Source organism: Daphnia pulicaria, chromosome 10, assembly GCF_021234035.1.
Source record: "Daphnia pulicaria isolate SC F1-1A chromosome 10, SC_F0-13Bv2, whole genome shotgun sequence".
Classification (NCBI taxonomy): Eukaryota; Metazoa; Arthropoda; class Branchiopoda; order Diplostraca; family Daphniidae; genus Daphnia; species Daphnia pulicaria.
Genome location: NC_060922.1, coordinates 3,882,796 through 3,907,178, shown reverse-complemented (window position 1 = coordinate 3,907,178; position 24,383 = coordinate 3,882,796). Strand labels below are relative to the sequence as shown.

At 39.9% G+C, this 24,383-nt stretch overlaps 3 protein-coding genes across 8 annotated transcripts; 2 read left to right on the top strand and 1 right to left on the bottom strand.

Annotated features, from left to right (window-relative positions):
* Positions 1 to 10: 10 nt before the first annotated feature.
* On the bottom strand, positions 11 to 3,067 carry LOC124314425. 2 transcript variants are annotated; one of them, XM_046779605.1, is made up of 4 exons: positions 2,969 to 3,067; positions 2,743 to 2,882; positions 1,181 to 2,480; positions 11 to 1,115 (listed from the first exon to the last, which is right to left on the bottom strand). In XM_046779605.1, the coding sequence occupies exons 2-4, from the start codon at positions 2,752 to 2,754 to the stop codon at positions 325 to 327; spliced, it is 2,103 nt and encodes a 700-aa protein (XP_046635561.1). In that variant the 5' UTR covers positions 2,755 to 2,882; positions 2,969 to 3,067; the 3' UTR covers positions 11 to 324. The 2 variants fall into 2 exon arrangements, with proteins under 2 accessions (XP_046635561.1, XP_046635562.1); XM_046779606.1 differs by having other exon boundaries at positions 2,979 to 3,067.
* A 191-nt stretch (positions 3,068 to 3,258) lies between these two features.
* On the top strand, positions 3,259 to 10,991 carry LOC124314448 (lipase member N-like). Of its 4 annotated transcripts, XM_046779647.1 has the most exons (15): positions 3,259 to 3,406; positions 4,506 to 4,662; positions 4,738 to 5,339; positions 5,421 to 5,556; positions 8,541 to 8,602; positions 8,664 to 8,785; positions 9,481 to 9,595; positions 9,661 to 9,823; positions 9,898 to 9,978; positions 10,042 to 10,200; positions 10,261 to 10,345; positions 10,415 to 10,515; positions 10,577 to 10,621; positions 10,688 to 10,771; positions 10,852 to 10,991. In XM_046779647.1, exons 6-15 carry the CDS (start codon positions 8,737 to 8,739, stop codon positions 10,903 to 10,905), a joined length of 936 nt encoding a protein of 311 aa, XP_046635603.1. In that variant the 5' UTR covers positions 3,259 to 3,406; positions 4,506 to 4,662; positions 4,738 to 5,339; positions 5,421 to 5,556; positions 8,541 to 8,602; positions 8,664 to 8,736; the 3' UTR covers positions 10,906 to 10,991. The 4 variants fall into 4 exon arrangements, with proteins under 4 accessions (XP_046635603.1, XP_046635601.1, XP_046635602.1 ...); XM_046779645.1 differs by lacking the exon at positions 4,738 to 5,339 and having other exon boundaries at positions 4,506 to 4,679; XM_046779646.1 differs by lacking the exons at positions 4,506 to 4,662; positions 4,738 to 5,339 and having other exon boundaries at positions 3,289 to 3,406.
* A 3,037-nt stretch (positions 10,992 to 14,028) lies between these two features.
* On the top strand, positions 14,029 to 23,347 carry LOC124314409. Of its 2 annotated transcripts, XM_046779561.1 has the most exons (6): positions 14,029 to 15,096; positions 15,176 to 15,503; positions 20,234 to 20,503; positions 20,572 to 20,698; positions 20,763 to 20,874; positions 20,939 to 23,347. In XM_046779561.1, exons 1-6 carry the CDS (start codon positions 14,941 to 14,943, stop codon positions 22,790 to 22,792), a joined length of 2,847 nt encoding a protein of 948 aa, XP_046635517.1. In that variant the 5' UTR covers positions 14,029 to 14,940; the 3' UTR covers positions 22,793 to 23,347. The 2 variants fall into 2 exon arrangements, with proteins under 2 accessions (XP_046635517.1, XP_046635518.1); XM_046779562.1 differs by lacking the exons at positions 14,029 to 15,096; positions 15,176 to 15,503 and adding an exon at positions 18,542 to 18,781 and having other exon boundaries at positions 20,939 to 23,344.
* Positions 23,348 to 24,383: the final 1,036 nt, after the last annotated feature.

The following is a 24,383-nucleotide window of genomic DNA, read 5'->3' as shown; positions in this document are numbered from 1 at the left end:
AACGAAATCGTCAAAATCGTTTCCGTTTATTAAAAGAAACGACTTCAATTTGTATACCGTAACTCGGTTATAAAAGATCAGGAAATGTGTAGAAATTAACAATTTCCCAGAGGACAGCCCACTTACAGCGTCCTAAAATTAAACCATCGGCTGAAATGGCGCATTTGAAGTCACAAAAAACAATCCGTTTAAACGCATTTAAATAAATGGAAGAAGTAAGGAGCAACAACCCTGAAACAATCGGATTGCAGTAGAGACCAAGTGTGGCGAATTTGAAAGAGAAATAAATGAAAAAAGAAAGCACTTTTGAAAAAATGAGACAATTTAGAACAAAGCAACGATGGCGGATTTGTGTTTCGCAACGTGACTGACCTGGCAGTCGTGCAAAATACCCTGAAAATCGTGCTCATCTCTAGCACACACCCATTTTCGACAAAACAGGCAATACATGGACGGATTGCACTTCGAACAAACTACGCAAAAAATTTCAGAAATTTTGACTTCATTTTGCTTGTTATCCTCTCGAGATTTCGGCTTCAAAATGCGTTTGAGAACTTCTTTGGCAACGCACTCGCTATTACTGACAGACAGGAAACAGGGTAGACGGGTTTCAGGGCTCTCAGCCTTTTGGCCGTTCTTGAGAGAAATACGGAATTTTTTAGAATGGGACATGAGGTAATACGCTAACGCTATAAAGTAATGGGCATCAGGGACGCGAAAATCATCGGATGAACTGCAAGAAAGGTATTTCTCGTAAGCATTAATGACTTCAGAATCGGGATTGTCCTTGCTCAATCGAATAAACGACGCGCGTTCATACAGCCAATCTGAATGCACAGCCAATTTTAGAGCGTGATCAATACACTGTAGAGCACGTTGATAGTCGCCCATAATTCCATAGACACGACCAAGAGCACAATGAAAATCAGGAATCGATGGATCAAGCGTAACTGACTGCATGGCCAACCAAAGTTGGTTTTCAGTGGATGACGCCTTATCTGAGAAAACCAAGACATGATAGGCTTCAGCATTCGCGAGATTGTTCTTGAGCATCTCTTCGGCTGCATCGGAAAAAATGGTTGTATCGATGATGGGGCAATCCCAAAGTCGACGAGCTATAAACAACAACAAAAAAAAAAACATTAATAGTTTGGAAACTGCACGGGCTCAATTGCTGTACCTTCTCGTAGCATTTTAAATGATTCAACAGTTTGGTTTTGTATGAGTAACTTCTTAGCTTTAATGATGAGTTCATGAGCTACGAAGAAAGATTGGGCTTTCAACGAACGAGTTTTAGCTCTCTCAATCATTAAGGGCATCCATTCTTCTACAACTGGCTTCATAATCGAATTGGATTGTTTGGCTGGAAGGCGAGTTTCAAATGTGATGGCGGATTCCAAAAGTTCGTCGATGCTGTCAAACTTAAAGTGGGTAAAAAAGGAAAACCGTTCAATCCTTTTAACAAGGCTTAATCCGTTGATCTTGATTTTATTCTCCGATTCGAATTGAATTAAACACTTGGCATGCCGCATCATGTCATCCACCCATTTTTCGGTCCTCAGCGCTTTAGGTTTGAATCCTTGATCACGGGCCCGAAGAAGCCATTTTTTGGCCGCCAACTCGTTACGAGGACATCCGTCTCCATAGATCAGCATTCGCCCCAATCGGTATTGAGCTTCAGCCAAACCGTTTTCGGCCGCACGCTGGAGTACTGGAAAAGCTTCTTCACATTTATGATTTTCTTGTAACACTGTCTTTGGTAATTTTGTGGCGACCTTGATTTGAGGAGAGCGCAATCCCAAATGTGCCTTGGATAAAGTATTCTGAAATTCGGAACATTTTGGATTAAGATCAATGGCGTCTTCAGCATCTTCAATCGCCAACTGGAATTTGGACAAACGAATTTCGCACATGGCCCGGTAACAGTAGAGACTACCTTCCTCGGAATTAAGGTAGATTGCTTGACTGAATCGAAACATGGCTTGCGCCCATTCCTTCTTTTCAATTAAATATTTTCCTTCATCTTTCAATTTTACCCAGCCGTCTTTTATCTTCGTTTCGTTGTTCAACGTAGGATTATTTATTTGAGGTTGATAAGGCAGCCATTTGCGGATTTCTTCTTCGACGTCATTTCGTTTGATCGAAAGAGCGATTCTGGCTAAACATTCCAGATCATGTTGGTGACGATCAATATCGAAAGATTCTTCATCAAATTGCGCCAATTGAGGTTGAATTCCTAGAGCTCGCCGAAATACTTTTTTGTACTTCAAATGCTTTGGTGGCAAGAAAAATGCCGACCAGTCGGCAAGCATTAAATCCACCACTTGGTGGAACATAACCTTTGTCTTGTCGTCATCACTGCTTGATCGGCATTTTTTTATGTGTTCATTTAAAGCCGTAGACAAAAGTTGCATAGACTTGCGTATCTCCGCATCAGCTATTGATGGTTGTACTGTAATACCGTTCATTACACCCATTTCCTGGATAAAATTAGACAAATAACAATATGTTAATTCACGATGAATAATATAAGAAATGTGATATGGTATTATTCAATTTAGACACCTGGATGATACAAAAATTACTGGTAAGACAATTAACTAGAATTCAGAATTTGTACAAACATGAGGTTTTGTAAAAATAATTTGTACAAAATTAAATTGAATTCTTCAGGGTTTGTTGGGGACGGCTAACCAACTTGTTTTATGAAGAACAATATTTTTGAGTAAGTTACTTATTTACCTTATATGTCATGTGGATTTTTCAATTGAGGAAATTCGATTAAGTAATGAAGTAAGTAGTAGCTCGTCACGAGGTCTTGAAAAACAGAATCAGATTAAACTTCTTCACAGTGAGATTGAACACTGAACAGCTGATAAGACCTTGAAAGACCAAGATTACTTCAAAGTTCAAACTTTTCAGAAATATGTTATAACTGCTATAATAATCTTTATTAGTTATAACGTACTACCACACACCGGTTATTTAGTCGTGTTTACATTAGTCATTATGGACAAACTTATGTTCGTCCCACATGTGCTAAAAAAATGTTTGAAACCATCTCCCCTTCCTGCTTCCTTTTCCCCTGAAGGGATAAACGGATGATGCCCACCTAGCGGATAATATTCATGCCTTGGTCAACTGATTGGCTTGGCAACGTAGCACGTGGAACAACATGGTTTTTGCTTTTTGGTCTATTTCTTTTTGGTACATTCTACATTCTAGTTTGGCGCCATAACCAAGCGAAAAGTGACGAGCTCACGAGCACAAGCCACAGCCCACAAGGCCAGTCAGCACTCAGCAGCAGCAAGCACTGTCAGCAATTCGATTAAGTGAAAATGTGAAATGCGAGGCAGTAAGGCAGATGGCCGATTTCCTTTCGCTCTCTAAAATGAAATCATATTAGGTATCACTTCCCAATCTGTTACTTTTACTTAGTGTTGTCGATATTAGATATTTTTTAGATTATCTGATATCAGAAAAATCGATCGCGATATTCTGATATATCTGTATCGGGAAAATATCAAACTAACAACGCTGCCAAGTGGCAAAATGTTTAAATAGGTTGTATCTCTTCATTATCGATTGTTAATGAAAGGAAAAAGACGACAAGGTTTATTTTTATTTAATTGCTCATAATCAATCTTTTAAAGATAAAAATGCTAGCTTAATCAAATGAACAAATATTAAACATATGAAGCTCCAATGAGTGGGGAAAAAAACACGAGGAAAAGTCAGGCGTTATTGTGCGGAAAAAGAAAATGATGCAATTCAAAGCTGTTTTAATGCTTCAGATGACGGTTTTTATTTAAATTTAAAATTTTAACAAGTTTCTGTCGCCAGGTATTTAGTTAAAATGATAAAATAGAAAAAAAACATATCACAGCATATTGAACTATTTCTAATTTTTGTATTAGCCAAAGCTGGCAGCTGGAGTTGAAATTTAGCCCTCGAGATTCTGACATGCGGACGCTAGCCACTATACCAATCCTATCATTTTATATTTCATTTAAGAGTGTCCATAAATTGTAGATGTGCGTCTTATTAGTCGGTCTTACGATTATACGTTTGCATCATTTTTGCCGGTTTCACTTCTTTTTCGAAATGAAGCATAACAACGTTTCTAGCCATTTTCCGTTTAACTTATTCCTGATTACACTTGATGAAAAAGATACTGAAACATAGCAATCAGCTCGACTGTTCGATCTCAAACGGGTTTAAAACACAAATACTAGTTGAGAAGGGGCAAAATGACTGTTCTTCTAAAAATTTTTGATAAAAACAATAGAAATTTTATACACTTCGTCCAATAACCCGTAGTTTGTATTTCTGACTCCTAGATGGCAGGAGAAGCGGACTTTGATACAGATATATCTAATATATCGATACTTTGATATATTGATCAAAAAACAGATATATCTGCATCAAAAGTCTCATATCGACACCACTACTTTTACTTCAAGAATATTTGCTAACTTTTTTTTTGTTTTGACAAATCATAAAAGATCAAATTGAACGAAAAAAACGAAAAGGTTACAGCTACCCTGAATGGGATTTCAAACGATAAAACGTGGGTTGTTTGTCAGAGCCACTTTTGGATAAGTGCGGTTATTGAATAAACACCCTTTTCCTGATTTTGTTGAAGAGGAGATTCTGAAATAAGTATTCCAACAAAAGTTGTAAGTTATGGAAGTGATGGTTTTATTCATACTTGTCCTTTTCTCTCCGCCATCTCAGTTTTATTTATAGAAATGAATATTGTACGTTGATATGTACATATTAGTATAATAATTCATTCAAGAGAGAATCTGAATGAAAATAATCAAAGAAAATTTCTAGAATTCAACACCAAAGGAAACCTCTTTTTTCTACAATCAGGCTGAATGGCTGAGGGAAATTTTACTAGTGAGGTTTTGTTATGGTAATGGGTAAATGTTAGTATATGCTATTCAGAATTAGAAATTTTAATTACAGTAGTTATGTAAACATCTAGTCTTGTCTAAAATGATTGATTTTGTCCTTAATGCTGAGTTAAAGAAAGCCATGATTTTTAGTCCAATATCAGTAAGTGGGATATTTCAAACATACATTTGAAGTCAACAAAACATTTGTCAGGTGTACAGTACAATTCCTGAATTGTCGTTTCCTCCAACATATTCTAGAAAAATTTCAATGTTTGCGCTGTCCATAACGTACGCCAGTTACCTTGCAAACCTTAACGGTTACCTTGTGTATTTAAGTTTTTCGACCGCAGGATCTCAAATACGTGCGTCATTAAGTCAAGGCTGTTAGTACTCCTTTTTCAACGAAGAATACGCCAACTTGAGGCGTGAAAGAGGGTAGACTTGTCATCTTATAGAGTATTTGATGCTATTTTTGTGATTCGTCTTAACTACTCCAATTTTTCTCTATCCTTAAAGACGATTTAAAGCTCTATCCTGAAGATCCTTCCAGCTATCATTCAGATGTTGGCCTTGCTGTGATAGTTTCGATGGACGCCAAGATTGGAGCTAGTTACTTAGAAGATAACGCAGCTGTATCACTAATTTATTAAAGGTCAGACACTTTTTATTTTTTTAACGTAAAATTAAGTTGAAACTAGCATGAAAATGGGTATCATACTCGTTCAACCCTGTGGGTTTAACCAACAACAATATTTTGTGGTTGAACTTGCTATTTTTGTGTTCAATAGTTTGTTTAAAACACCGTGTGTAAGTTAACCTTAACATTTGAAAATGTTTCTATGAAACAACTGTTCAGCATTTTTGTCATGTTTGTTTTCCAGTGGGAAACGGAACGCAATACCCAATTGGGGGAAATTTTAACTACTTTAACTTTTACTCTAGCTATTTTAGCGACAATTCCAAAATGATATTTCCGTTAGGCCGTTGACTCTATATTAAATTGGAGCAAAGAGATTTTTTCTCATACAAATAGAATGTTCTCTTTCGAAAAAGGGAAATTAACGCCATCTTCCTCTCTATTCAACGTCACGAGTATACGTCATAAGTATGTCTTGCAATGGTCACGCATATGTGTAGGAAACATCAGCCGTTCCGTTATTACATAAGCGTTTTAAAATCTGAAATTGGTGTATCGGAGTTATAAAGATGTTTCTACTGTCATATTTTCACGTTGGAAATTATTTAAAAAAATATGGACAACCACCATTTTTTTCCTGCCTAGTCATGGTGACTCAGGGAACTTTCCTCCAGGCAACATACGTAGTAAAAAGGAAACAAAAACGGCCTTCTCGTTATTACGTAATATTTTATAGAATTTCTCTTTGGTGTATTAAAGGAATGGCTCTACTGTGATATTCCCGTGTTGGGAATTGTTTACAAGAAAAAAGGGCATCCCTTTTTTTCTTGCAAGTCATGGTGACTGCGTAAGACTCGGTAGTTTTCCTTCATAACAGCTGGGCAACCCATTAGTTTCCGGTAGTAGAAAGACTAAATTTATGAAAATATGTTATTCATTCAAGAAAAGAGGCGATTCTCCTTTTTTTTGCAGTTGATGTCTCTAGTCCGTGAAAAAGTATCACGAAAGAAATAAGTGTTCTATAACGGTATTTCGTTTCCTTTTTATAGGCTGGCGAAATTTCTATGGTAGTCTTGGGAGACCATATATATGCCTGTGGTTGAGCAGCTCCAAAGAATGTGTTTTTACTACCATTAAAACCTAACAGCAGTTAGGAATCTAACATTATTTCCCAAACGGTTTTTCTTTCTATTGCTTTGTCACGACTAAAGGGTTGAATTCTTAAATTCGACACGTGTAAATAAGTTTATAGGCGATGCCAGAGATGAATTTGGCATTCAAATTGTAGGCGTGCCTTTTGCGTAAAATCAATGTCGATTTTGTTTACTAATCAGTCTAATAAAAAAAAAAGCGCGGTAGTAGGTTAGCGGAACTCTTCTTGACCTCAGAAGAGAAAATATTTCCTGGTCTTGTGGCTTCCTTATTTGCTTGGCATTCCGCCACGGATTGTGAGTCGTGTGCTGAGTTACAAATGAGCCGAGAATCTTCTCTCCGTTTAAATTCCGCTCGCTATCGATTGATAATAGACGATACACTGAACTGTACTTCTTTACCACCTGTTGTAATTGTGATAAATGTATTGAAAAAACTGCTAACCTTAGTACATTAACCATTCGTTGAGTTAACCCACTCGCGATTCTTTTCGGATTTTTTTGCTTATTCTTACTCATCACCTTTGAAAACTTTTATTTATTTAAACTTCTCTATTTCGATTTTCTTTATAGTCGGTACAGCGTTACAAGTAGTTATTTATAGGGGTGGGCTCTAACCCAAAGACAAGAAAATCATTAGGTACAATCTGTATTCCGCTCCACTGCTTAACAGCCACCTGTCAAAATTAGAAAGTCTCGTGCCCTACTACTACTGATCTCTTTTGTCCCTTCATCAACTGGTTAGGTTGCAAAAATGATTGACGGTGTCAGAAAACATTGCGGTTTTAGACTTGCATAACTCGAGTAAGTTTTGTTGTTTGTTATGTTCCACTAGTCCAGTTTTGTAGGTTAGTGTGGAGACTTCCAAGTCTCCATTGTCAATTTTACAACATGTTTTCGTTTGTTCCAAATATCTTTCATTATCTAGTAGTTAAAAAAATACCATATGCAGGTTTTCAAAGTCAGAAGTTTCAAATGACAGAAGGGTCTGTTATCCAACGTTTTATTTAGACCATAACTGAATGACATATCGTACATTATTGGTTTAGTTCATTGGTAGAAGGCGTTTATGAGAAAACGTTATGTTTTTTCTTGTGCGTCTTGTTCTAAAATCTAAAAAGTGTCTGCGAGAAAGTAGACGATGTCCAGAAAGAATTTGAGGGTACAAGTAACGGGACTTTTCGCGCCTCTTGTCAATGATTTTTTCTTTTTTTAGATTATTATATTTATTATTTCAGACAAGGCCTACCACATTTTTTTTTTTTTACAAATACATTCAATACAGCGTTCTAAAGCGAATCCCCTTAAATCGACATTTTGATACAGACCAACTTCATGTTATCTTAAAAAAAAAAAAAAAAAAAAACAAAAACAAAAAAAATGCCTTCAAGGCTTCAGTCCTTCACGCTGTCTTGATGCGCACCCTGTCTCAAATTTTATTTGAGTTCGTGTTGCCCGTGCGTTTGGAAGTCCGTCGTGTGTGTCGCACTTTATTTTGTTGTTGTTATTGCATTGCAGTTTGGAGTTTTTCCGTATTGTGCTGTGCAACAGTTTTCCCGCTATGCTTTTGAACCGATTTATTGTTAGTTGCTTGTTTTTTCTGTTGACCATCAGTGCAATTGACGTCAATAGTTACAGTTCAATTAAACAATATCGAGACGCATTAATCGCCCGTTTACTGTTAAAAAGTTGGAGGAAAAAAGTGGAAGAGCAACGCGTTAGATTCTTCGATCGGCTTCCTCAGAGTGTTGAATCCAGATATACAACAGTAAATTCAACTAATGCCATGGCTTGATACTACTTAAATATTATCCTTTCTTCATTTATGTTTGGTTTTTGTTTAAACAGACGCAAGTTATCTCATACCGAGGATATCCTTCCGAGATTCACCACGTGACTACAGACGACGGGTAAAGAATTCTAAAAGATTTGTTGTGTTGACCATAATTAATGGAATCTCTCCACTTGTAGTTACATTATAGAACTTCATCGAATTCCACCTAGGGGTACCGCCAAGAAAGTTGTGTTTTTGCAACATGGAGTTATGCAATCTTCAGGCACTTGGCTCGTCAATCCTTCCAGTCGTTCGCTGGGTAATTATAATCATTCTAAAATGACTAGCTTTAAGTGGGTAAGTGTTATTATACTGTTACTGCCTGTAAAGGACTCAACCATTCATGAAAAGATCAAATGGAACTTGAAAAGTTTAAGTGAGCTTTTTCCCTTGTCAATCGTTTCGGGAAGAAAACAGGTAACTCGCTTTTGCAGTTTTTTCGTGGATAATCGAGACCAAGAAACGGTAGTTGCTTAAAATGAAACCGGAAATGGCTCATCACAGTATGCGCAACAAGGTCAAGAAAAGTAACAAGCAGAGCAAGTTCAAATCGCAGCGCAAGTCCTTTCCCAACAGCAAAATTTTTTTAAATGTCATTTCCACGTTTTCCTGCTCTATCAAATGGGTCCATTTTGATGGCAACGGGAGGTTTCCCTGAGCTCACTTCCCGTTAACACTTACGTTTAGTTGAATCTTTACGATAATAAGCAAATAACTGCTGCTTTGTAGCCTCCGGGAGGAATAAAAAGATTTCTTCGCGAGGTCGAAATTTTTTTCGAACATCTGTTTAGTAACCGACATTTCCTTCTCAACATTGTGTATTTTACCTATTTCTCTTTGGTTTTTGTTTTTATGACAGCAGTAGTATTCTAATTTTTTTTAATGTAAGCGCCGTACTTTTGTTGTTGGAAAAACTAACATGAAACTCTTATTATTATATTTTGTTACCTCTAGCAATATTACTAGCGGATCAGTCGTACGACGTATGGCTCGGTAATTTCCGTGGTAACAGGTATTCAAGGAAACATACAACCCTCGATCCAAATTCAGAACAATATTGGAAGTTTAGGTAAGGTCTTCGTTAGCAATAATTAATTCAATTGTTACAATGTAAACGCATTTTTTTTTCTTTAGCTGGGATCAAATAGGGAATTATGATATCCCAGCTGTCATTAATTATATTCTGAAAGAGACGAGTCAACCCAAGTTGACTTACATAGGACACTCGTTAGGATGTGGTGTCTTTTTTATAGCCATGGTCTTGCATCCGGAGCTTAATGCGAAGATTGATCTCATGGTTTGGAATATTAATTAGTGAATCGTAAGTGGCCAACATCCGTGGTACTTTTTTCGTTTGATTGTGATCGACAGGTAGGCCTTGCGCCACTTTCATCTTTTGCCCATTTTGACGGTATCTTTAGGATGTTAACTCCGTTTAGTAATCCCATTGAGGTTTGTTTCCCACAGTTCAAATATGCAATCATTTATCATCTAAAAAAAAGAATCATATTACAGAATTTTCTTGAGTTTACTCGAGCTCGCGTGATTTTGGACAGCGATGTTCGCGGGAAATATTTATTCGACCTTGCATGTGAACAAACCTACAGTCAAGCACGATTTTGTCGAGACGTCTTCATTTTTGTTTGTGGACCAAACCGCGACAATATTGATCCCGTACTACTGATTTAAATTTGAATGTTATTTTTAATTTCGTCATATATTATCAATATCTAGGCTTTGATCCCTGTCATCAATGAGAATTTCATGACTGGAACCTCAGTTGCTGTTATTGCTCAATTTGCACAGAATTATAATGCAGGTTAGTTTAAATCAGACCAGAATTGTTTAACAGGTCGATTACAGTGTTTTGATTTACTTTTCTATGCAGGTGATGTTTTTCAGGCTTACGATTACGGACGAGAAGGTAATTTGCAGAAATATGGTTCAACGAAACCATATCAATACGACCTGACAAAAGTTACAGCTCCGGTATGATTCTTTTTGTCATCGAAACTGAAATTCCTTTTAAAGGCCAGTTCTTAATTTTCAGGTGTATGTCTTCTCAGGAAATGCTGACCGAATAGTTACACCGAAGGTTAGTTCTCCAATTTATTGTTTATTGTTCGTTTGGATAACAATTGATCCGATGTTTTAAATTTAGGATGTTGATTGGCTTCTTACAAAACTTAGTAACCTGAAGGGCTCAACTCGTTTCTTCGAATACAACCACTTGGATTTCATATGGGTATGTGAAATGAACACCTATAAATTTTTATTTCTTTTTTGTTCTAATGTTTGAAATGTATGCTTTGGAATTGTCAATAGGGAACCGATGTAAAGGAGAGGCTCTATGATAATATCTTAACTCTTTTATCGTAATGCCTTAGCCAAAATTGCTCCTAAGCAGATATGGGTCACAAATTAAAGTTATCAAAAGTTAGAAATAAAATCTCGTTTGATTATTTCTGGTTTTGTTGAGTTAGAGAGAATATTTATTTTGTATTTATTTATTTTTTCTTTAAATTATTATTTTTCTTTAAATTATTATTTTTTCATTTTTATATTTAAGTTTTATTTTCTTTATAATAATTCATCAACGTTTGTTATGATAACTTGTTCCCCCTACATCAAAAAATTTACGAACTATGCTTATTTTGTGTGACTGGTGAGGTAAGACAAGTGCCAAAAGTTGTCAGCAATTTAATTTTAATCGGTGATTACATCAGCCGCCTGATTTGGCGCCTGATCAATCCTGAAATGCTTTGTAATATCTTCATTAAAGGCGATTTGGAGAATTACAGGGGAACCTGTATTATCACGACATTTTCTCATTCTAACACAGAAGTTTTTTCTTTCTCGTTATTCCAACATAATTTAACAGCTAATTCAAAATTTTGATTATTCTATTTTCAACTAGTAGTGTCAATAGGGCTCCACAATACTGGAGGTCGAAGTATCAAGATCTCTTAACATGTATACCTGAATTCATTTAGTCCAGGTGAATTTGGAGTTTTCACTTTTGTAACACTATAAGCTTGCAGTACATCTTTTTGTAGGATTTGCACGAATGGCAACCGACGGGAAGGCCGTAAAACCTGCTGTGCTTTTCGCTGCTAATAGAATTTAAAAACCTCCAATCGTCCATTAATGTATGGTATCATCAATCTACTTCACTACCTACGGTATGCTATTTATTTGTTTAACTAAAATAACAAGAACTTTCAGTCCGTTTTCACATTTCATGTTTGTTTATGCCTTGTCGCTTTGTGTTGCAATTTTGGTTTGCATAGCCATCAAACGAAAAGATAAATCTATTTCGATAAATTTGGACGTCCACTGTAATGATGAATCATACTTTTTCTAAAGGTTCTCATCGCCAAGCTTTCTTCATTTCTCTTCCTGGATACTACCCTAGGACCACAATATCAGCAGCAAGTCATAGCTGTAGCTGCGCAGCTTTGATCTAGCATGATGGGTTTTCAACGGACCATCAGCTGTTGCTAAGTTATGGATTATGCGACTGGTTTATCTTCTGCCATGTTATACAGTCTAAAATTTTCATCTAGAAGACGCTCACAGTTTACCACTCACTTGCTGGATGCCTAGAGCGGTCAGGTAAGACACAAATGGAGATTCATTTCTTAAAAATCGCAACATTTCTTTTAAGGTAATTCCCCATGAAAAAGGTTTAGTCTAAACGATCCCCTCTTGTTAAGATTGTTTTCTTTAACTTTGAAAAGTAATGGATAATTTTGTGCATTCAATTTGTTAGTTGCTTGTTCAATGTTGGCAGTTTGTTATAAGCGGTGCAGCCAACCGAGAGAATTGACAATGCGTCCAAGCGGCAATAATTTTTATTTATTCACTCTTGTTGAATCCAACTCGTAGCTTTAAGCGTCTCTCGACACTGATCTCTCATCCAGCTATCCAACTTCCGAGAATTACGTTTCCTAATGCAATTGGCTACTGTTGGAATTCATCCTACATCAGTCAGATTGCAATATATGTTCACATATAGCTGGCATTAACGTCGGCGTATCCATAGCTCCTAGTCCGATTAGATATAGCTGCTGTCCTGCAAAAAAACTGTCCATGACACCGAAAGAAACTTTGTATCTGACCAATCTTCCTCGTTGTCCTACAAGTGGGCCGTTACCTTGAAAAAGGAATTGAAGCGGCTGACATAGATAGTACCGTGAAGTCGATGTTTAGAAAATGGACTCATAGACCTTTATAAGTCAGATGAGCATCAAAGCAGTTTCTTCGAGGCATTCTACCTGTAGTAATTTTTTTTATTTTTGAATATTCACAAATGCAGTTAGACACCAATTTTTGGATTGGAGTAGGAGAACTAAGGATGGACGTTGAGGTGAGTAAACATTTTTATTTTTTATTAATTCATTAACTGCTAGACTTGTATATGACTTAGTATTAGATTCAAAAATTATTTGAAAATTGCTGTTATTCAAATAAGTTTTGAACTTGCAAATACGTAGTTTGTTATGGAATAAAAAGAACTTGTCCCGATTGAAATCAATTTGAAAAGTCATATTGTTGAGAAAATGTTTGCTACTTGCGCTGTCAATTTCTATCGTTAGGTGTCGTTGCTCGGTCTTTTTATCACAAAAAAGAAGCGGGCCGATCAAGGGAAAAAATAAATTTTTGGAAAAAAAGAAGAGAAATCCCGACAATATTGACAACGGGAGCTCTTTTAACCCGCGGGATCTTATCCCTCCCTCCTTTTTTTTCATTTCTCCTCCTTTTCTCTCTGCTATGAGCGTCGGCTCTTGAACAGAAAAATTGATTCATCGACTTTCCCCATGTCCATTCCCTCTTTTGCCTTTGCGGATCCATGGCTGCTCTCCCTGCCCTGCTCAAGATCCAATGATGTTGGACGCAACCATTCGGATCTCATATCTCTCTATAACATCATATACATTTTATTTTCTCTCTCTCTCCCGCTTGCTGCCGGCCGGACATTGAAGATATCCGTGCCCAACCTTTTTTGTTAGATTCTCTTGTCAACCGGATTCATATCAAATGTTGAACATGATTCTCTCTCTCTCTTTCCCCCGGTCTTCCGAGAAAGAAAGGTCAAACCTCCATACCTTTTTCCCTTGATTTCTTTTGGAGTCGACGATATTAAATTATTATAACTGCCTTACACATAGTGTACGTTCGGACTTGTATGATTGCTGCTGAACTGAAATGTTTGATTTTTCCATTCTTCACAGAGAAATGGACTGAGCCATCGCTCGTGGGGGTCGAGAGGGCAAGCAGCAGCACAAGGTCTTCTTTAATATTCGATTAACTTTTTCTTTTCATTGACGTAACGTTCCGTTTGATCCGACGGAGGCCCACTAATATATCCGTCCCCAATTATTTTGAGGGCCAAAGAAAAACAAATTTGCCGCGTGACATTTTTGCGCACTGACCCACAAACGGTTGAAGAAACTGATTGGCGATCTATGCAAAAGGGCAGCGTGCGTGACGACCGATGATCTAATAATCTTTGATCCGCTTCTAATCATGTCATCCTTTTTGTTTTGTTTTACTCGTTGGGCTATAGAAGTGGAGCAGGCAAACGGCAGAGTCACGTAGCTGCTACAGCCTATACACAAGAAGAAGCGATTAGCTTTTCATATATCTTTTTAGCTATGACCGCCCCTTGTCGAAAAATCACGATAAACTATTTTTGTGTGGTTAGTCAACATATTTTTTAGGCTCATCGTGTCAAAGTCACAGTCGGGAGATTATCGTGATCTAAAGTCGAATTTCCGTGATTTTTTTATTATTATTTTTTTTTTTGTCGAGTAACGCCACATAAACAGCTTAGCAACCGAAATCTCTTTTAAAAAAAGGAAATGTCGAAATTTTAGTTTGCTGGGGTTTTTTTTTGTACCCAGACATTCCTGGATCAACAACAACAATTGAAATTAATTAGATTTGGTAGGAAGTTGTCGAGTACGTTGTTGTTGTGTCCGGATGGATCTCTCGCTGGCGGATTCATTTAGCAGGATTCTTTTTTATTCAGCGCAAGTCGCGTAAGAGAGAAAGGGGCGGAGCCGCGGTGACTCCGCCCTCCATTACACGCACACACACACACACCGGGAGGGGTAGCGTGTATAGAAAAGAGCGAGAGAGAAACGGGGAGTTAGTGAATCTCCACCCTCACGGACTCGTCGGAATGAAAGTAGAGTTTCAAAAAGTTGCTCTCCGGCGCGTGACACCGTCAGTGAGGTGATACAAACCGGCCGGGATAGAACTCCCCCCGTTTCTTGTGTCTCTGCTCTATCAACAACCCCCAACGACAATTGTTGTACTCCCGCGTGAGGGATTCTAAAATCCAGAACAATTTTTGTTTTATTAGTCAAGGGAAGGTAAAAGAGATTTGTGGGTTTTTTTCATATCGGAATGAATGCCGATGTGGTGGCCGCCCCGAGCAGCACAACAACTTCTCTCATCGACAACAACAACCTGACGGTGTTGAACCGTCACATGGCCCACATGGCGGAATCGGCAATTCAAAACGCCACCTCATCTTCCTCAAAGAATTCAGCCGACGACTGCGTAAGTTGATTTTTGGAAATTATTATAAAGAAATAGTTGTCAGAAATGTGAAAAATATTTAAAAAATAAATTACTTTAGCAGGGCAGTCAACAATTGATGTCGTTATGGCGTCCGATCATGTGCCGAACGAGTCAAATGTTCCCGCCACCGCTCCCACCGCCAACGACAACAACGCGAAATTCAAATCCGACCGCCACCGACCTGTCGATGTTGACAGCCAGTAACAGCATCCATCCCTATCTCCACTCCATCAGCGTCGATCCGTCCAAAACGACGACGACGACGACAGCTTCACACCACAACAACAACAACACCAGCAGCAAAAACTGCTCGTCCCATCAACACAACAACAACAACAAAATCTCGATCGACTCTCACGCCCATCTCGCCTCACCTACGACTTCGAGTAAGTTTTCTTCCGTTTTATTCAACTTATTACCGACACTTTTGTACCGGGAATTTCGGGTGTTCCGTTTTCCGTCTCAATTATAAAATGTGATGGGTAGATCAGTTTTCGTCCGACTAACTCAAGTTATTAATTGGAACATTCTCCTGACCTGGCTCGTGTCAAGGAGAAATTTAACTTTGAATGAATTGATAAAGCTCGTCGCCCGTTTTCTTTTATCTTGTGTGTCGTTACGCAATCGCCAGTATTTATCTGTTTAATTTTCCAAAGTCGTCGTGAAAGATTTGGCACTCGTGATTATTCAACGTCTATTACGACTGAGGAGTGTTAGAATCTAGGGGGGCGGAGTGGAATGGACGAAAGAAGAAGAAGACAAAAATCCGAGTGAGAGAAAGGGGATTTTGATAAAAAGGCGGGCGGGGGATGCTGAGAGACGACGACAGGAATAAAGAGGCAATGGGAAATAAGAGACGGGAGTGAAGGCAGGGGGCAATGTGGAATAAGGAAGGAACGAAGGATTAGAGATGGTTTTAGAGTTTTAAGCAGATTAAGAGCTCAGCACTTTTCTCTTTTTATTTCTTAAATGTTTACGTCCTGATGGAGGGTTATAAAAAAAAGAGGGAGGTAATAACCGACGACCCGCGTTGGATTAAAAAAAGAAAAAGAGGAGAAAGAATGATCCTAGGCTGATTTCATTTCATGTTACGTCAAAAGCTGCAAAAAAGAAGGAGAGACTGTGGGGAGATGCGTCGAGGATTTCGGATAAAGGATGTCTGCTATATAGGAGGGGGGGGGGAGATTATTCATCGTTATTATTATGAAAGCAAGTATAAGAGAGTTGCTGCTGGAAGCATCAGGGGGTTGTGTAGAGTTGCATATAGGGTGGGGTGTGGTCTCTCTTCTTTATGGGATAGAAGATGCCCGATTATTGGGATCCGCAACTCTGGCCGGCTGGGATGGTGTGGCTCTCTATCGCCGTATAGAATTCTATGCTGGCAGGGATATACAGTCATCGGGTGGGTGAGAGATGATATTTAGTTGTATGATGATATAAATCCCCCCCCTTCCCCAGTCTCTCTCTACTACTGTGTAGAGAGCCTCTACGCTCTCTCTCTGTGTGTGTATATGTATAAGCGGATTAAAGACCCACAGAACAGAACAGCACGCGGACTAGAGTAGAGACATGTTTCAAGCTTTTGGATTGAGCTGCTGCTGTTGGGATTTTTTTTCTCTTTTTTTATTTTATTTTTATTTTGAAGGTTCTAAACTTGTTCCATTCTCTTTTATTATAGCGCACATATATATAAGAGTATACAACATGCCGATAGATTATAGTCACACAACGACGTCACTATAAGCCGATAACCAAGCTAACCAGTCACGTATACAATAATATCTGAGCTACTCTTATTATTCTAATTCTGACTTGAAGTTTGGCTTTGAATTTGCCTATTATTATCCGTTGGGGGGGGGAGGCCATTTCTTTTTGCGTGTCGGTCAAAGGAAGCCATTGCAATAGAGGGGCATAGCCAAGAAGAAGAAGAAGTTTTAGTTTTATCTTATAAGTAAAGAAGAAACGCAAAGGTAGAGGATTAGAGAGTCGACGATAAAAGGAAGAAGTTGCAAGGTTTTGGGGTGTGTGTATGTTCGCCTATAGTCGCAAGTTGAACTGGACATTCAATAAGAAGAAGAAAGAAGCCCTCATGGTTGCATCATTGGGTTAACATTATATTGAAGAAGAAGAAACACATTTGGTTATTCCTCCGATCCTATTCCTCCATATCTAAATCCGGTGCAAAATGTCACCACCACCTCCACCAACATGGATTCTCTTCTTATTTCTCCCTTCTTTTCTGATTGGATTGGAGAAGAAGAAGAAGAAGAGTTTCCTGAGTTGGTAGGTTCCATGGAAAAGCTTTTCCTTCTCTCTGCTTTGGCTTTTTACACGAGCGACTAAGTGTGTGTGTGTGCCGTGAGTAAAAAGGGAGCGTATACTAGCCTACGCCGAGTTCTTATTCTCTCTACGTAGATATATATAAATATAAAAGCTCGTCACAGACGCTAAAGAGGATTAGCCGTTCCTTATAGACTTGGTCCTTTTTTTCGGGAGAAAGAAAGAAAAAACTTATTTCTTTTTTTCTTTTTCTCTTAGAGAAAAGGAGAATTGTATATATACCTTTATAGATCATTGGCTTTTCCTATCCAGTCAACACTTTCCATGACAATATATCTACAGCCAAAGAATGTGTCCACTTTCTTTCTTTCTTCTTCTTTCATCTTTTTTCTTGGGTTTGAAATCAAAAGGAGGCAACTTTGAGACTAGTCTACTCCGCCCACATTTTGGGAAGTAGAAAGAACCTTAATCGTTTTTTGTTCGTGTTAAGTCACTTTGCACAGCGAGAGAGAGAGAAGAGATGGGGATTCCTAATCCGGAAGCCGTAAGTGTTAGTTATAAAAGTCAGTTCCAGTTCAAGAGAAAGAAAAAAGGTAAGGAAACGAGGAGGAGTTGGCCTCCTCAGCCAAGAGAGCATCACTAGAAAATCCCTTTTTCGGTTCCCTCCGGCAAATAGTACAATGTAGGAAGTGGAATATTTTATTTCTTTCTTTAATTCCTTAATGTAACAAAACCGTATTATCCGACTCTCCTTTGGCAATAATGCCCCATAGTCTAAGTGGTTTATCTTTTACTATTCATTGTACACGGATCCGGTTTTTGTGTTTCCAATATTTATTTTTAACTTTCTATGACGTTTATTTGTACCTTTTAATCAGGTGAGATGTGATGGCCGAAATAATTCAAAAATATTGATAAGTTGTGCGTCATTGCGAGATTAGGCAGCAAATAAAATGTTGTTGGATCATTGGTGTTATTTTTTGAAGTTTCCCAACGTCGTCGTTGTTGGGATAATAATAGGCAAAAGATCAGCCTCAAGGTGGAACCACCGTCTTGTACACACACACAACTGTTGGAAAAGCGTTTGGGAGGGGGGCCCTTGGGGGATGAGAAGAGGAGAGAAAGTCTTTGGGGCGTAAGAGCAGACGACGTCTTGAGGCAGACGCTCAGTGTCCTGCGTGGAAGACGGTCGTTGCTGTCGTCACAAAAACATTTTCCTTGATTCATTTCGTTGTTTTATTGTGTTTTTTTTTGTTGTGTGCAAACAACAACAACACACACTTGTCGTTGTTGTGCTCTTGAATTTGTGACTGGCTAAATGTGATGAAGAATTCCGACATGCGTGTCGAGATGGAGAATCATTCTCCCATCTTTGTCGAATGTGGTGAGCATTTTTGCAATGTCTTTCCTTCCTTTTAGTGTTTCAATTCTATTGTTCGATTCTTAACCAAGAAAAATTTTAGATAATATTCTTTTTCTGAACAATTGTGTGTGATGAAATTTGATTGAAATTTCCTCTTTCGAAAGTTTGAGTTTAATCAATTTCAGAACATTAAAAATGTAAGGATTCAAGACAAAGTTGAAAAAGTCACTAAAAATGGAGTGTCAATGAATTGTTGTTTGGGTTGTTGTGTGTGTGTGCCGAGTATCGAGTCAATCGGTGTGTCTGGGTTGTCGAGCAGCGCCACCGCCGCGAAGGCCAATCCATTTGGCATCGTACAAAGGCGAAAAAAGGGGAAGGCTGAAGAAAAGGTGGGTGGGTGGATGGGGGATAGGATTTGAGACGTGTGTGGGGTTGGGCGGTGGGGTTGTGCGAGAGCGGCTTTGGGGGATTTGGCTTAAAACTGTGCAGCTTAAAAATCGATAAAGCTCTTCCATCCGTAACCCTCCTCCTCCTTCCCTCCCCCACCTACTTTTTTGTCTTTCATTTCATCCTCCCTCTCCTCCTCTCGTGTTGTGTGTGTGCACAAGAGACGCGCCCGGAGCGACGACGTCGTTGAAGAAGAAATCCTTTTCCCTTCACCACATATACCGTATGTAGAGTCCCTTGGGTTGCCGATGTAATAATAATTTTAAAAAATCGATTAATTAGTTTTGTACTTGCTCGTTCGACTGATGAAATTGCATCACAAAATATTTGTTGTTTTGGCGAGAAGAATTGTTTGAAATTTTTCCAATGGGCGGCAGTTGCGTTGGCGTTTCCTACCCAAGAAATAAAAAGTTGTTGGCCTCCGCCTCCTGGTGGGAGGGATGGGATTACGATGGGGGATTGAAGGAGATCCTCTTCTTCTCCTTTTTACTTGTCCCAAAATCTCATTGTGTAGCCACGCCGCACAGCGTCTCTCCCTCTTTTCTCTACTTTTCCTTCTTCTTCTTCTTCTTTCCTCTTCACTTTCGTTCGTCTCTTCACTTCGCTCAATAAATCCTCGTATTACACCACACACACACAGCCCTGCCTCTTTCCATCCATCCGTAGCATCCCCACCCACCAACCGGATTTTCACCCTCTTCCTCTCTAATTCCTTTTCGGGAGGATGAAGGGATGGATGGATCTACACACTCACGAGGAAAAGAATTTCTGTTTTATATCATCTCCTCCTTCGCATTTTCATCCGCGTCTCTCTCTCTTTCCCGTTCTATCCATCGGGATTAGTCTAATCTCCAGGCGCCGTGACAGCCAAGGAAATGAATCCCCCATCCTCTCTTCTGTCGGATGTGTATCCCCCCCCACAACCAACTTTCTCACAAAACTAACGAACGAATTAACTGAATTTTAAAATGTATCAAATATTTGTATGTTGAAAACTTGGACTCAATTCTTATATTTTTTAAACAGGTAAATCGATTCCGGTTCATTGCGTGGTGATGAACACGACGACGCCGTGTTACTTGGCGGATGCAGCCATGATCTCTTCGCCACCTTCACCAGGTGGAATGGAAGGAGGAGCTTCGACTCCCAACAGCAAGTTGACGCCCAATTTGACTGAGGAATCGGTGGATGTCGACAGTTACGCTATCATTCCAGCGTCGACGTTATTTAACCAAATTGTACCCGTCGTCCTTCGTAAACTCGGATACTCTGATGACGTCATCTTTAACGCAACCGGTTTGTTTTCATTTGATTCGTATGGGCCTTCGTAAGTAATAGAAAATGGTTGATGAAAAACCCAACAGGTTGGCTGATGATGAAAAACTGGAGGCCATTGAGTTTGACTCAAATCGCCAGCAGCGATCGGGACACTGTCGGCGGAGTTCTCGGCGAATTGACTACAGTTGCCACACTCCGCATCTACATCAGAAAGTATGTTTTTTTAAAATTAATTAAGATCGAATAAAGTGTAAAATTAATTTTATTTTTTCCAAAGAAATTTTAGTGGCAATGCGAGCCACCAGTCGGAAATGAAGAACAAAGTATTACGATGGCTTATGACTCAAAGCCAACATTTGATCAACAACGGCCGTTTCCCCCTAGACGAGGTAAAACATTTCATTCGACATCTTCAAGTAAAAATGAATTAACTTGATTTTAATTTCTATTTAGAAATGGCAGCAAAAAGTGATTAGAGGAGAGAGACCCACCACACCGTCGGCCGATACTCGACGCCAATTCGACGCTTGGTTTCAACAGGAAATGATCCGTCCCAGTCCCACCATAACCTCAACTCAACAACAGCAGCAGCAGCAACAACAACAGCAACAACATTTGATTATGACGAGATCCAGCAACAGCGAGAAAATTGGTCACCATCACCACCGTCACAGTCCCAGCAACAGCACTAATGATCCATCGGCTGGATCGTTGGCCGAAAACAACAACAACCTTCACCTTTTCATGTCCTCGACGTCCGTCGGCGCCGGACTCCATTCGTCGTCATCCTCGTCCCAGTTGTCTCGCGATGTTTCCGCAATGGCCTCGGCTGCGGCTCCTAGGGTCCGCATGAGGACAACATTTGATCCTGAACAGGAACTGCCTCGGCTTCAGCGCTGGTTCTCTGAGAATCAACACCCGACCCGCTTCCAGCTCCAACTCTACGTCCAGGAACTCAACGAATTGGAGTCGAGACGGGGCCGTAAACCGCTGGATGTCAGCAATTTAGTTTATTGGTTCAAAAACGCCAGGGCGGCATTCAAACGCGCAGAGGTCCGCGGCGGAGGCAACGGCCATCATCACCAGCACTTGGCTGGCGGAAGAGAATCCAATGGAGGAATTGGAGGAGGATCCTGGATGGCCGGCCAATCTTTGCGCGAAGGACTTTTGCTTTCCTCTTCCGGCGGCGCTGGAGAAGAGGAGGAAGAAGAGAGTTTGGATGGAGATCATCGCCACCGTCGCCGGATGATGGATGAAGATGAATTGGATCATCCGATCGACGAGGAGGAAGAGGAAGAAGACATGGATGAGGAGGAGGAAGAAGAAGACGCCAGTTCTTCGGTTTCTGACCGTTCCAGGCGGAGCTTCACTTCGACACATCCGTCGATCGCCATTCCGCTCAAATTGGAGCCGCTGGATCTCAACCGCAGCAGCAGCTGCGACGAACGTGACGTTAAAGTTAATCACGAAGGAGATGGTCAACACCAGGGGACCGATGGCGATCCGATTGCGGAACAGCAAACGATGGATCATCCGGCTGTCCAGCCCAACGGAGTCAATGACGGCGGAGATTTAGACGACGACGAGGATTTGGGGTCGCAGGCCTCTGGCGATTCCGATTCCGACTTGGAAGATTACGCCGAGAATTTGTCGCTGTCGAAACATCCAGTGGATGACGGCCACCACGGCAAGAAAGTCGATCCGCTTTCGCAACACAACACGAGCGGAGGTTCATCCAGCAGTCAGGACTACGCGGCGGCGGCAGCTGCAGCGGCCGGATCCAGCGGAGGCGGAAGTGGTGGCGGATATTCCGGATTCGCCGGCCTGAACTTGAGTCACGCACAACTTAATCCGCACGGACTGGTCTACATGACATCACCATACCTTCAGGGCATCGGATCTTCGTTGTTGCATCACCAGTCGGCGGCTGCTGCAGCGGCTGCGGCCGCCGCTGCCGCCGGACTGGCCCATCACCTCCACCACCAATCGTCTTCCTCCTCGTCCCGTGGCGGCGGAAGCATCGGAATGGATCCATTGAGTCTGACGTCATCGTCTGGCGGCGGCAATTGCAGCGACGACCGTCGTAAACGCAATCGGACGTTCATCGATCCGGTGACGGAAGTGCCGCGATTGGAGCACTGGTTTTCTCTCAACACGCATCCGTCGCACTCACTGGTCCTCCGCTACACGGACGAACTCAACCGCCAACCCTATCGGCTCAAATTCCCCAAATTGGAGCCGAAAAATGTCCAATTTTGGTTCAAAAATCGACGCGCTAAATGCAAACGGCTCAAACTTTCACTCTGAATTTGAATTTCATTGCGAGTCCGTTCCCCCCCTCCGTTGTGGGGGGGCTCGATTTTTTCTTTTGTGTTTTTATTTGACGATTTAATGGCCATTTGTTGATTATCTTAACTTTTGTGATGTTTGTGTCAATCCAACCCCCTCGATTGTTTTTTATTTTCTCTTTCGGTCCTAGTCGTCACATTTTTTTTGTTCCGATTTTGACGATTCCGTCTGTTTTGTGTCGATTTTAAGAAAAAGGCAAAAATATTTTCCCTCCGCCATGATTGTTTCGTCATTTGTGTGTTGATGGACCTCGTCAATCTTTTTTGTGTTTCAATGTCCTCCCCTCCCATTCTGTTATTCTATGAAAGAAAATAATGAATGCAAAATTTTTTATGATGATAAGGAAATAATCTCTCGTCATGTGGCAATGTGATGTTCATTACCCAATCACCTGAATCCTCGCGAATGTTTGTGTGTGTGTAAAAGTGCCATTTGTTTTAATTTTTTTCTTCCCCCCTCAATTTGTTTATTTTTTGAAAACACACCCCAACAAATAAACCTTAAAAAAAAATAAAAATAAACGGACTAAAAAAAAATGGCGACATTAAAAGAGTTTGGTTGAAAAATAAAAAACTTTGTGTCGATGAGAGAGAGAGAGACACAAGTATAATATATTAGAGACTGCAGCAGAGACGATATAAGATGTATTAAAGGTTCGTGAGGATTACTCTTTTGGTTGGTGGTGCTGGTGGTGCTGCTCAGTGAGTGAGTGATAGTCTAGATGTGAGGGTCTTATTATATTACCAGGGCGAAAATCGTAGCCAAGGTTCAACGAGTCGTCGAGAGAGGATGAAACTAATCTCAAGATTTACGTGACGAAATATTTTGTTGGCCCAAAGCCGCCGCGCTAGCTCTTTTTTTATTTTATTATTATTACATTTTATTTTGAACCGTTTTCTTTTTGAGCTGTTTGTTTGTTGTCGTGCTGCTCCCGGTGATGGTAGCGCGTAATAATAATCCGAGCGCAGCAGCAGGAAAACTTTGGAGAGAAAAACTCTCATCCGCCCAGCGCGTCTCACATCGCATTATCGTATTAATTATTGCTCAATAAAATATAAGCGAATCATCATGCAAAGACGAAATCAACTCATCGTGTTCTTCGGGGGAGATTGCGCATCGCGGCGCTTGTTTAATAATGATGAAATAACCCCTCCGTATTATTATAATAAAGCCAATAGAGAACCAACAAGTTTTGAGGCTGAAAAAGAGAAAAAAGGGGCAATAATCCGAAATCCCGGGAACCGAGTCGAAATGATGATGAAAGATGGTGCAACAGCAGCAAAGAGATAAAAAGAAGCTGATCAGACGACGTTGATATATTTCCATCTCTATCCTGGCTGCTGTTGCTGCTGCTGCACAAGAGAGCTAATCCTCATACATCAGCTTTAGAAGATATTTTTCTTCTTTTGACCGTTATGTCATCGGGTGTATGGTCGCCTCTGCCCTCCTGTAAATTGCGTTGGTGGAGAGATCAGCGCATGCTGGAACTGATGATATTAACTTGATTTCATCTCCTATAATATAGAAATGTTATGCGGAATATGTAAAA